This window comes from Molothrus ater, chromosome 3 (genome assembly GCF_012460135.2).
Source record: "Molothrus ater isolate BHLD 08-10-18 breed brown headed cowbird chromosome 3, BPBGC_Mater_1.1, whole genome shotgun sequence".
In the NCBI taxonomy this organism is placed as follows: Eukaryota; Metazoa; Chordata; class Aves; order Passeriformes; family Icteridae; genus Molothrus; species Molothrus ater.
Window position 1 is genome coordinate 73530030 of NC_050480.2, and position 13685 is coordinate 73543714.

General features: G+C 45.0%; 1 protein-coding gene across 1 annotated transcript in view; it reads left to right on the forward strand.

The window, feature by feature from the left end:
* Positions 1 to 13685, forward strand: part of LOC118684926 (protein LYRIC-like) — a 30784-nt gene that overhangs the window by 9281 nt on the left and 7818 nt on the right. The window contains exons 2-7 of the mRNA XM_036380195.2: positions 1670 to 1729; positions 2938 to 3028; positions 5397 to 5465; positions 7324 to 7539; positions 8424 to 8498; positions 10065 to 10163. Of these exons, the coding sequence (XP_036236088.1) occupies positions 1670 to 1729; positions 2938 to 3028; positions 5397 to 5465; positions 7324 to 7539; positions 8424 to 8498; positions 10065 to 10163 (610 nt within the window). The remainder of the gene's footprint in view (positions 1 to 1669; positions 1730 to 2937; positions 3029 to 5396; positions 5466 to 7323; positions 7540 to 8423; positions 8499 to 10064; positions 10164 to 13685) is intronic.

Below are 13685 nucleotides of genomic sequence, written 5' to 3' on the forward strand. Positions count from 1 at the left end.
TTGCTAGCTACTAACAAATGTTGCTGGGTTTTAACAGAGAAGTAATTATTTTACTGATGTTCAGAATAACATAATTGTAAACAATTATATTGTTTACATTTGACAGCCGAGGGAGACGGGGGAGATTTTGGCTCAAGCTTGTGATGTGAAGCTGGTGGAATTACTGATACAACAGGCAGGGTTTTGCCTCCTGCTGCTGTGACGTTTTACTGGAAGACCCCAAATCAGTATTGTCTGTGTGCAAAGTCCACGATTTTGGGGCTTCCTCTCCTAATCATTATGGAACTTGGGATGAACACCAGACTGCTGGTTCTGTGTCCACCATGGGCTTGTAGCTGGTCTGGAATTTCAAGCAAACACCTCCAGGGATGAAGCATTTGCCAGCATACAGGTGCCTGTCATGCACTTCAAACCAGACCTTCTGAGACTTGTGAAAAATAGCTCTAAAATCCTCAAAATATCAAAGAGATGACTATTAAGAGTCTGAAGGATTGCAGCCCCACTAGGTCTGCTGGGGAGAGACATGGGCAGTCACCCACAGGATTTTATCTGCTCCTAACTATTCATGGCCCCATCTCAGGGACAGAGATGACCTGTCAGACTGGGGAGAGGGAGGAGGCAGGGGGAAGCATCAGCTGCCTTCCCTTCCCCAAGGGAACTGGGCACCTGAATTCAACAGGGATCAGATGGGTTTTGCTCCAGGCAGGGCTGCCTTCACCTGCCAGGGATCCCCTTGCCCCAGGCAGAGGAGGCAGAGGATGGATCACATATTTGGGTGACAGCCTGAGTCAGGCTCCCTTCTGGGAGATGTGGGTTTGGCTGGGCAGCCCAACAGGTCTGATGGGCTGAAGGAAGCCTGGGCAGTGCTGAACAGCAGCTGCATTGCACAGGGGGAGCAGCCATACATCCAGCAAGGAGCTGCTCTGTGTGTCAGGGGAAACAGAGGTGCCTATGGAGGGAGCTTCAGCCTTGTCTTGGATGCTGCTGGCTCTGCATAGTGTGCAGTGGTCCTGGCTGGCACAGCCCTTGCTGTCTCAGCTGCAGATTTACACCCTCCCATCCCTGTAGCTGGTGGCTGGCAATTCCCAGGGAATTCTGAGACAGCTGAGACATTAGTCAAACTATAATTTGAAAAGTCCTTAAACATTTATTGTTTACTGGATCTAGGTAGGATAAAATCTATTCTTTTAGTTGGTCAGATAGACTTGAGAGGGAACATAAGGCCCACCCCAAGTGGTAAACAAGAATTAAAAATAAGAATATTAAAATAAGCCCTCTCATGTCTATGCTGTTTCTTTAAGACAGGTTTACCCTATTTAAAAAACAAGGATTTTGATCCTAGAAACAAAAACAAAAACTAGGATTTTGATCCCAGACAAATCTTCTGATAAACTACAAATATGTCTGCTTTGGAATAAATCTTTCTGGAGTTTCTGGATTTACATTCATAAAGGCTTAGCATACACTAATTAATTTGGAATAAATTACTCCAGTTGGAATAAGGCCACAAATCCTAGCCCAGATTTGTACAGGGGGTTACTTAGCTGTATCTTTCAGACTATTAAATGTATTATAGAAAGGTATTGAATTAAATATATTTTATATGTATTTACACATACTCATGCATGTATATGTACTATAATGCATTTTGTTATTGTCCACTTCCTAGGTTCCAGTGAATGGCCATCTTATCACATCAGTCAACATCAGAGAGAAAAAGCTCCTCAAGGTACAGCAAGAGTTTTAGAGTTTACATATTATCTTTTAAGAGACAGTTGTTTTAAGAATGTTCCTTTTTTAAGATAGTTTGTTCTTCCTTGGTTTGCTGCACTTAAGAGATGATGTAGGAATATAAGACCATTTAATTTTCTGGCACAGCCACACTGTAGTGTTTGTCACTGCCACCACAAGGGGGATGGTCTCATCATCCAAGCCCAGAATCTGCGTGCTGGAATCTCCGGTATTTCCATTCCAACTCTGACAGGGACATTTCCTTGGGTCTGTTTAAGGGTTTTACCTTGGGCATTGAGCACTTGTACTGGGATGGAAGAAGAGGCTAATGCTTTAAAGAGCCTCCAAGGCTTTACAGCAAGTTCCAAGTTGCCCAGAGAAGCTCTCTGCCCTGTCCCTGAAAGTGTTCTAGGCCAGGCTGGATGGGGCTCTGAGCAGCCCGGTCTAGTGGAAGGTGGCAGGGGGGTTGGAACTGGATGGTCTTTAAGGTTCCTTCCAAACTATTCTGTGATTTTGTGACTTTAAGTGAGGAGCAGCCCCTGAGCCTGGGAATGGAACTACATTTTCTGGCAGGGGTTTCCCACCTTGGAAAAGTCAAGAGCCACAGTTTAAACTAGAACATTCAAAATTTATGGTTTAGGGTTAGTGCTACCGTTTCATCAAGCTTTATGCAACTGGCCTCAGCTACTCCCGTGCCCTTTCAGATTAGTGCAAACTGCAGATACCTTCATTAAAAATAGGCTGTTCCATGGTTTGAAGTGGGGTGGGAAGGTGGGGCTGGGGTTTTTTTGTTAAGCATTGGCAGGGTCCTAACTCTGATTTTCTAATTTTAAAGGGGGTAAATACTTCAGACTTTCCTCCTTCAGAGGAAGAACTTTAGAACTTAGGAACAATGAATACAAATCTTACAGGTTTGTATTCAAACTCGAGCAGGTACCTGAATTAAAATGTGAACTTTCTAATCTAGCAGATAAGTTAGGATTTGTAGATCCAAAGCAATAGTGTTTATTGGTTTGGAATTTGCAATAAAATCTGCGCAGGAAGGCTTTTGCACACATTTAAAAGACTCCAGCAACCCTCTACTCTCTCTGAGTATCATGGGTTGTCTCCATTTCACAAGTACTACTCTGACTCTTTTTTTCTTCCGGATGAAACTTAACAAATACTTGTTTTATCTTTCTGCTCTATATCTCCTCCATACTGCAGCCTAAGAAGAAGAGAAAAACCCAGTGCTCAGACAAGGAAGTGCCAAAAGATCTGCTTTCTGTGGAAAAAGACAAACTGCAAGAGGAAGAAGGTAACAAAAGATCTGATTCTTCTGTTATCTGATGCATACTACCAAATAATAACATGGGATGAAAAATGTCAAAAGGGAGGTATTCTCCACTATTCTAGAGTTCTGTGTTAGTGGGGAAAACTGCCAGTTTGAGAGTTATTTTATCACCTGTTCCTTCCTATGTGTAACTATGTGGACAGGTGCTGTTTTGATCTGGTTTAATTACAGAGGACTAAAGAGAACTTTTTAAACTCTCCTTGAATAAAATGGATTGAACCCTGGAAGATTTGAATATAACCAAAAAACGTGATTCAAACCAAACAAGCTTAGATGTTGATATAAAAAAAAATTGATATATTTTATTTAATAGTAAAAGAGGCAAAGAGAAAGAAAGAGAAAAGAAAGAAAAATAGAAAAAGAGGTGTGTGGAGGAACAGGGAGAGTGACAAAGGTTAGAAATGTATCACCTCTCCATGGGTTCCAATGATGTCTCGTTATTTCCCTCCATGTGGTCTCCTTGGTGGTGAGGGTCCCCTGCCTTAAAGTATAGAATCTCATGGATACATTTGGGCAGGTGGGAATGCCCATGTGCCTCCCCTGAGGGGGGCAGGTTTGACACTGTCCCTTGCAGCACTGTGGATCTGTTGCATCACGTGCAGTGCTCCAGTGCAGGGTCTGGGGGCTCCTTTGGGAGGGGACTTTGATGGGCCATGACACCCCTCTGCTGTCCCTCACATGGATGTCCCTTGGATGTGGCTGTCCTGGGTGAAGGGGCCTCACAGCTGAGCTGGTGTGCACAGCAGAGGTTGGGCACTCACTGGCCAGAGGCTGTGCCACACACCCAAATGCTTTCCTCCTCCCCGCTTTGGTGCAGGGTCTGTCTGAGCTTGGCAGCTGATAAACCTGGGGCTGTGGCCTCCATCTTGAAGCAGGTGCTGGGCTGGGCCATGGGTGCTCTTCCAGATGCTCTGAACAATAGTGTCACTCTCCTTATCTCAAGTTGTCCTATGGGTTTAACTCACAGTTTGGGGTTTCAGTCAGGAGGCCCATCCAGGGAGGGCTTTGGGGGTGCAGTTTCATTATGCACTTTTCTTATAAGGGGCAAAAGTCCTTCATAAAGATGTTTAAGCCATAAACCACAACATTTCAGTCTCTGACATGGGCCATGTGCTTTCCTGCCACACTCCTCAAGTCCTGACTGTGTACACAGGGAGGGCAAATCTGCAGGTGAGGAAGGATCTCTGAAGTGGTCAGAGGCCCAGTGGTCAAGGGGTCCTTCCTCATGCTCTTCCCCTAATCCTGTGGCCTCTGCCATGCTGATGCACAGATGGAGCAGCACACTGTTGTGCCCATGACTGAGGCTGGTAAAGGTGCTGGGGCAATTCACAGCTAACTTGCAGCATGCCTGTGAGCAGAGCCCAAGACCTTTGTTTCAAGCAGATCTGCAGAGAAATCTGGCAGAGGCCAGCAAGGCTCAGGCAGCTAGAATTTCACTGTAAAATATATTGCACCCCATGAGCCCCTCTCTGCCTCCCCCCACCATGGTTGCACTGAAAACAACAAATCTAAGCTTTTCTGGGCTTAAAAGATTACATTGTGATTAGTGTGGTGGTGAGAGCAAGAGAAGCCCTCACTGCTGTTGGACCAGAGTCCTTCCTGGGGCCTCTGAGGCTGCTGGGGGAGAAGGGGACACAGCAGAGGCTTCCTGCAAATGGATCTGTAATTTTTTGAATGGATGAGCCAGCTGAACTGTTTAATGTGTTTTTCAGGAATGCTTCATGTGTCCTTCAGGGATGCTTCAGAGAAAAGAAGTGTCTTGGTCAGCTCCAGGGCTGTGTTTTTCCTTCATTAACCATTTTTGCCAGCACCTCCTCTGACTTCTTGGGCCATGGAGGGCATGGATGGAGACAGGATGTGGCCCCACTGGTGTGAATGAATGTGTGTGTAAACCAGCTGAGTGGGAGAGGGTGTCCACATTGTAGGACAAGTCTTAGGGCTATGGAACCCAGTAAATAGAAGCCTTATTTAATGGTTAAGAGTTACATAATCTGCTCCCCACTGTCAGACATATAAGGTGGCTGATGCTCTGCTGTGACACCTCTCCCAAGGGAATGGGTGTCACATCAGCCTGACACACAGGACAGAAGAATATGTGCAGTTACATGGGTCAGGACACAACAGACAGGTCTGTGATGGGGATTTCTTATGTAACACATCTCTGCAGAGGAAGCAAAGGCTGCACACAGGAGACATGCTGCACAAGATCTGATGCCTCTTTTACAGCCAGCATCAGAAACTTTCAGATGGCTATTTACCTTGCTGCTGAGCAGTAAAAGCAATGAAGATAGTTTTTTGATAGCTTAAAAATGAACTTCGCTCTATGTTGCAGGAGTCTGGCAGACCAAGATCAGCAGCCGTGAAAAGAGACACTTAAGGAAGGAAAGGCTGAAACAAAAAGGTAAATGTACAGGCTCAATTTACACACCTGATCTGGCTGGGCTGCTTACCCCTCCCCAGTGCCAGTGTCTGTTTGCTCTGTTTATCATTTGGCAGCAAAATCCATGCACTTACTGAGGCTATTTACTTAAGAAAAAACAGCTTTGGGAGCTTTTACTTGGGAGCTTGTCTTTTACTCCATGCTCTCATTAAAACACACAGCAGAGCACACAGCATTACCCACAGGACTTGGAAAGCAGATGTCTCTTAGATGGTAGATCTGCTGAAGGCTTGGTGTCACGTGGGCTTGTTCTTTTTGCATGGCTTGACGGAAGTTTTCTGATACGGAAAATTGGATGGAATTTGGATATTGGATGTTTAAAACCACAAATAATTTTCTCAGTTCTAAACAGGTTCTTTAGTCCAGGATTGCCCAGACTAAAGAACTATAAAGGAATATACTCTTATCCTAATGAGATAAAATGAAACAACACTTGGTGCTCACTCCACATTTTTTCTCTGGGGATTTCAGGGTGTCTGCTGTTCACTTATGCCTATACACGTCTGCTAATCATGTTATATGTAATAACCACTATATGAAAGCAGATCATGGAATTAAGACATTTGGAAATATTTTCATGATCTGTGATAAAATGATCAAAATAAACTTTAGGTTTATAATATTAAGTATTAGAAGCTAAGATAGGAGTTTGGATATTGGAGAGATGTAACTGGATTAGGAGATGTAGCTGGATATATGTGTGAGTAGTGCACTGTCTTCAATAAGGCTCTTAAAGTGCTCTCAGGTGCTCTATTAAAATTGAAGGGTAAGGGAACAGGAAATTTCCGTAGAAAAATATGCAGACACCTTGGGACCACTTTATCTATGATTTGGGTTATATAGAGTTAAATATCAAGAGTTTAGATTTTTAACTCTAGGTTTATCAAGGGTCTTTAGAGGCTGGAGGTGCTGAGGTCTCCACTTTCTCTCCAGCAAAGTGAATGGGTCCACATTTCTTTCTTCATGTAAGCTGACTTCTTGTCATCAGTGGTGCCAGCTCCATCTGCAAAACCCCACAGGGATTAACCCTAAGGTCATGCAGGTGTTAAAGGCTTTGCTGACCCAGGAAAGGGAGCTCAGTTCACCAAGTCTCATTTGAAGCACCAGAAGTCTTTTGTGCAGTCCTGCAGCCTGGGCAGTGCAGAATGCTGACCCCCTGATCATGCTGGCATGGGCATTTCCAGAGTAGTGAGATCTGATCCAGGAAGAAGCCCTAATCCTGCCGAGTGCTGGCTGCTGTTCCCTGGCAGGGGAGAAACAGCAGCATCACCATTAAGGGATGTGAAGGTGGAGTTGGTGTCAGCAGTTGGTGGTCTCCTCCTCACCAGAGGTCCAGAAAATGCTTTGCTATTCTGAAGGCTGGAGTCATGAAACGCTTGAAGAGTCCTTTGGAACAAAAATGTTGGAGATAACTGTCATTTTTTAAGATATTCATATGCCTGCACTGATTTCTCTAGCAGCCTTGAACTACCAACATCCAAGAGGTTTGCTTTCTTTTTTCTTGGAGGTCCAGCTGTTCTCTTTCTCTCCCTTTACTGCTCTGGACCCCCAGCAGGACTCTGGAGGCCTTGAGCCTCCCCTCCAGGGAGGGATGCCCAAGGCCGCTGTGGCGCCATCCTTCTCACATTGGCCTTCCTGTTCTCCACTTCAGTGTCCATCCCAGGAGCTGTGTTTCACTGCCACCATGTCTGTAAATAATTTCAGTTGGAGAGAGTCTGATGGGTTTAGATCAAGCTTTGATCTGTTTTCTCTCTTGAACAAACTCTTCCTTGTAACTAAAAATAATGATTATCCTGTGGTAATGTTTGTTCCCGAGAAGACCCCAGCAGAGCATCTCTGGGTAGCTCAGTGGTTGAGCCAGCCTTTGACTGGGACGAGAAGAGAGCAGTGTGGCCGCTCACAGAGGACAGTGGTGGTGGTGGAAAAGGTGCTTTCTTTGCCAAGGCAGAGTGTGGGACTGTGCTGAAGGGCTCAGGAGCCCTACGGGAAGAATTGGCAACCTCCAGATCAGAAGATGATGTGTTCTCCAATGTAGGTGAGTGTTGACATTCCAGTATTGCTGAGGTAAAGCTTCACAAATTGCTGTGTCCTTGCTGCAGCCCCACTGGCATTCATCCTGCACACACAGTGTTGTCCAACCCTTTATTTCCCAGCAATGTGAAAAGAGGGGTCCTTATGGCAGGAATTCCTTGTCTTGTAGATTACCTGCTGGGTGCAAGTTGTTTTCTACCCACAGGTACTATTTGTGTCTTTTACAACCAAAGCCTTGCCTTCTGAGGATGCTCACACATGGTCAGAGTTAGGCTGCAGGGTATATCCATGTATTTCAAAAAAGGAAAAGCCAGGATATTCCTAAACTGAAAGCATTTGATTTTGACTACATTCTCAGTGATTATTGAGCATGGTGGCTGAACTGAATGGTATATAAGGCCACATGATGACTCACCTTCAGTAGCAGTAATCCAGTACTCTGATGATTCAGAAAATGCTCTTAGGTTGCCCTCATGTGAGTTGCCTTCTCTGCTAGAGTTCTTTTCTTGCCAAGTACAGGGTTGGTGGGGGAGGACATTACTACCATTTTTACTCTAATGCTTTCAAAAGGCCAAATTCCAATACATGATGAGAACTTTGCCAGCAGTGCATAAAGGGGGCATCAGTTCAGATGAGTGAGGAATTTAAGTCCAGAGAAGTGTCATGCCGGTGTGACATGCACGTTGAAGGTCTGAGAAGGTGTACATGGTGATGGGGCTGGACTCTCTCTGTCCATAAAGGTGATTTCTCCTTGCTGGATGCTTGTTCAGCAACAGCAGTGAATGTAGGCTTGGAATGAAGAGAACATGGAAGAGTTGTAGTGAGCTTGGGAGCATGAGGTGGAAACTGTGAACATGACATGAGATTTTGTTTGCATTTTAAATTCAGGAACATGGGATATTGCAGATGTAAAATCCTGCCCTGTGACCTTTGGGACATTGTCAGATCTCTCCAGGGATTTAGGTGAGTGGCCTCTTGCTGTACTTCTGTCTGAATTCTTCTATCACTTTCCTAGCTGCTTGGCTGAAAAGAGCTCTCATGGATCACACATGGCACTTCTCCCCTGGAGCCACGTCTCATTAGTCACTCTCCCTTGCAGAGCTTGCTTACATCTGCAATCCAGCACACCAGTGTTTTAGGGAGCAACATTAGAACCTTTACTGAGTGCTTTCCAAACTCATGTACTCATCTTGGAACAAATTTTAAAAAATACTGCCTCCCCTGCAGATTGTTTCTGTTAGGTTGACTCACACAGAAGGTTTCTGTTGTGCTCTGATAACCAACAAATTCAGAGAATTTCAGAGCGAGGGAGGGAGTGAATGTGCAGCTTGGAAAGACTGTGTTAGAGGTTGCATAGCCAGCAGCTTCTCATCCAGCACAGTGAGGGATTTCTTGCCTGAGCCTTTCCATGCATGGCCTTGAGAAGGATGGAGCATCTCCTCATTTTGCGTTGAGTTAAGCCTCATTTTTGGCTTTCACTTTGCATCTTTGCACCTGTCAGTCTTCACTGATTGACTGCATGTGCCCCTGGTTCATACATTCCTGCCTACCAGAAACTCACTCTGACTGAAAGTTTAGCTGATGATGAATGCGAAGTCTGGTCCTGAATCTATTAGAGATGCTAAAGACAAGCATAGATACATCTAGATACCTGTGCACAAAACAGTGTGTGTGATGTTAGCCAGAATGATGAAATCAGCTTCTAAAGCCAGATAAGGCAATTAATATAACACATGCCATATTTAACCATCTGTTTTCCAACACTTTGTCAGTGGATTCAAGCAGTTCCTAATGTATAAGTACTCAACAAGGAGAAATATTTTTTAACATGTGCATTTATGCAGTAAAAAAACAAAATGATACACAACTGCATAAACCTCAGAGTTTATTAGGTGAAAGGAAGAAAGGAAAAAAAAACCAATTTATGAAAGATGTAAAGAATACCCTAATCTTTTATGTACAGGCCTTAGAAAGGGGCTAAGGCGAGTCATTCAGGGAGGCATGAGAATCCTAGTGGTTGCTTCAGTTACTGAAAGTAATCATCAAAGCAACTTTTTCCTCCAGCATCTCTCTCACCTGTGCTCTTTCATGGAGCAATTAATTTGGTAATTATGGATTTCTGTTAGCTTGAGCAGAAGCCTTCTCACTGAGAGTGGTGGGAGTTGGAGCTGGATACTCTGGATGAGGCTTTTGTTCTGCAGGAACTACAGCTCCCTCCTTAGGTCCCCAACAGAGATGTGCCAGAAGTTTGCTTTTCTGAATGCTGTTAGTGTAGCCACTCCTGAGTGAGTTGTTTTTAATAACTTATGCATGTAGTGTCCTCGTCCAGCCTTTGTTAATAAATCCACAGTGATGAGATTAATGTGTGGCTTAAATTACATAACATCCAGGCATCGTGACATAGCGAGCAGACAGAGGCATGACTAATTGGTTTTAATAATGTGAATATACCTATGTGATTATCTTTTAGGTTTGGGATTTGGGCTTTTTTGGTTTAATTTTTTAATGAAGATGCTTTCCTGTGTGCAGATAACGTGAAGAGTAAATCATCTGAGGACAGTCCTTCCAGATGCTGTTGGCATGGCAGCTCGACTTTCCTCCCAGCAGATGATGCGTGGCTGGGGCAGGGTACGTCTCTTTGCCCTTCTTCTGTAGACAGACAAGTGGACCAATACAGGAACTCTCTTCAGTCCATTCCCTAAGCGTCAGACATCAGGGTCCACTTCCCATGGGGTTCATTTGCTGATGAGGGAGAAATCCCATGTGGGTCTGGTTTTGAGCAGGTGCCCAGAGCTGCTGCGAGTCAGTCAGGGCAGCAGTTGTCCAGGTGGAATCCTTGAGAAAGGCAAGAAAGTGCATTTTATTTATTTCTTCCCTCTGAAGAAAAACAAATAATGTGGTAGGTAGTGTCTGTTTTGGTATGTACATACTGGTCCAAAGTGTAACTAGAGCTGCTGGGCAGCAGCAGCCGCTGTAGGGGGCTGTCTGCAGGCTCTGCAGCAGTGCCCTGCTATCAGCTGTGGGCAGATAAGCACAGGAACAGGGCAAGCACAGGGTGATCCCTCCCCACACCCTGCAGAGAGCGGGTCAGGGACTTCCTGAGCCAGAGGCAGCAGGATGGGCTCTGTGTTTCAAAAAGCCCCATGTGTTAGCAGTCAACTCAGATTACTAAATTTGTGAAATGAGTTCAAAGCTGTGTTTGGGTTTCATAACTGAAGCATTGTGTTTCCCTCCCTCCCTCCTATGGTTATGTGGGAAGGTGGAGCAGAGTGGCCTTTTCCAGGCAGCTGCAGCCTGGGCTCAGTGGGGTGGCTGGGGGAGAGCCATGGGAGGACAGTGCTTTTCAAGCTCCATGTACCTTTGCCAAAACTTTAAATTTCCTTGGAAATGCCCTGAACCCAGATGCAGAATACAACTCCAGTGCATTGTGGCAGTCAGGATTTCAGTCTTTTTATGACTGGTAATGGGTGTTTTTTTAGTTTTAAAAGAAAGACAAGCATGGGTCCTGAGTGGCTGGAATAATTTGGCATAAACAGAGTGGGTATTAGATGACCTTTTCACTTGACCTTTTGGTCAGGATCAAGTGAAGTATTTATATATATATATACACCCCTGTTGTTGGGAAGCCTTTCCCTGCTCTTGCAGGAATGATGGCTGATGAGCTGAGCAAACCTCTTTGTTCTCTAGCTGCTCTGATTGCTTAACTGCAGGAGAACCCAGAGGGGAGGAATGCATTAAGGAGAAAAGATTGTGGTTGTCTTCCTCCTTTGCTCAGTGGTAACTGAAGCTCTGCAGCAGATGCACCATTTTGGCCATGATTTTATAAATAACACTGTTTGCTTTAAAAAGAATAAAAACAAAACCCCCAACCCTGAGCCTTCCCTTCCCTTGGTGCTGTGTTTCTTTACCCCTGCGTTGCTGCAAAGGGCGCCCTGGCCCTTTCCAACTTTGGAGCCCCGTTGCGCCCACATGGGATGGAGGGAGGCAGTGTGGGCAGCTCTTGCACTACATTTAGCACATGTCAGACTTGGCACACTCTGGGCTTGATCTGCACTTGCAAAGCCAAGCAGAGCTCTGCTTTTGGAGTTCGATATCTGTCTGAGAGTAGAACGATAGGAGCAAATTCAGGAGCTTGCTTCTGCAAACATCAGAGCAGAAGTTTTTAGAGGATTCAGTCTGTCTTACAGCTTGCTTTTCTGTCCTGGTATTTTTTTTCCTTTGAATCATCAGCCTTGCTCTTGATGCAGGGGAGGGGTGCATCAGGAACATGTATTCCCTGAATTTAGATGAGGTAATGGTTGGCATGAAGGTTGGCGCTGCAAGCAAAATGAGCTCTTAGACAGTTAAACATGCCTGTTAGCTCTTGCAGGCTTGGGAACAAAAAAAAAAAAAAAAAGCCATTCATAGCCTAAATATGACCTGGGGTCATTTCATCAAATCCAGGGCAGTACATGTAATGAGTCTCTTTGTTCTGTGCTGGGCTGGTACAGCCAAAGGAGATGCATGCCGGACTCCTGCCTCTGGCCTGGCTGGTGGAGCTGCCTTGGCCTGCTCCCTGCTCCACATCGGGTTATCTTTCTGTGAAGTACCAGCAATAATAACACCCTCACTTACAAAAGGCTTGAGATTTAAGTGTTGGCACAACTGAAAGCATATATACACATAGGGAGAGAGGGAGTTAGTGGTAAAGGGAACTAGGCAGTCACTTTTGGAATATTTAAAAGACTCTCAATCAGGCTGGTTTCCAAACAACACACTCCTGTGTTGACATTCATTAATGATACACGCTTGCTGGTGGTTAATTCTCAATTATTGTCATATCTGGAGTCCTGTGTCCATTTCTGGGCTCCCCAGTACAAAACAGCAGAGATACACTGGAGAAGGTCCAGCCATGCCTGTGTATGAGCACCAGATGGGGTCATGGCCTGGAGAGTGGGGAACAGGCAAATGGGTAAGAAGTGAATTTCCACTTAACCATAAGTGAAAACTTTTTTTTATGGGGAAAGTGGTCAGGCAACAGAACAGTTTGCCCAGAGGTGTTGCAGACTTTCCACCTTTAAAAATATTCAAAACTTTGCTGCATTACTGAGAAACCTGCTCTAGCTGAGCCCTCTGAGAGACATGAGGTGGGACTAGACAATTTCCAGAGGCCACTTCCAACCTCATTGATTCTGAAATTGTCATTCTGTCATCAGTCATTGTCTCTGCATATTCAAACAATTAGTCCTTAGCAATCTGAGCCTTTGTTAGCTGGGGGCATTCAGTGTCTTGGAGTTGAAGCCACAGGGTCAGCACTGATGGCTGCTGTCCCAGCAGTCCCACCAGCAGGATGAGGTGGCCAGGACTCTGCCATGAGAGCCCCAAAGTGGGAAGCTTTGCTCATCATCTTTTTCCCCTACTCATCATTAGTGTTTGCATACTTTTCATTCCTGTCACAAAGAGAAAGAAAGGGGGCTGAACCTCTTCTGGTCCTGACATAATTCACTTCATTTTTGAGCCCAGGAAGTGCTCTGCTTTCACCAGGTGCCTTTCTTGTTCCTGTTCTGCAGGGCTGTTCTCTGCCTGGGAAGCTTTACTTGCATGTGCTTCCTAACACTCCCTTTGTTGTACCTATGGCATACATCTGCCACTGCCTCTTTGATGACATTTATGTACTTGAGCTTTGCTGTCCCACAGAATGCATTGCAAGCTGTGGCTGGTTCTGCTGTTATAAAACATGTAACCCACACAGTGTGGCCAGCTGGGCTGTTTTTGAGCACTTGTGTCTGGTTCCAAGGCAAGGGAATACTAATTTTATCCCATGCATCTGCTTCCAAGTGCAGCAGACCTGTGCTTTGGCAACAGCGCAGTGCAATCTCAGAAAATCCACATTCTGCTTTGCAAATGCAACAGCTCATGGCCACGAGAGACACTTTTTATCTGTGTTCTGGCATCCTCCCAATGAATCCCTCTTGATTGCCAAAGCAAATTTTCCCCATAACCTTAAGAAAAGTTCAATGTCTCCTGATCCTATGCCTCCTGACTCCCAACCTTCCTTCTGTTCCAGAGTTACAATCAATTGTAATTCCTTTGTTTTATGGGAATCAGTAGCTTTTTTCCACTAAAAGAAGTCTTCAGTCTGGGGTTTATTTGATATTTTGCCTCTACTGA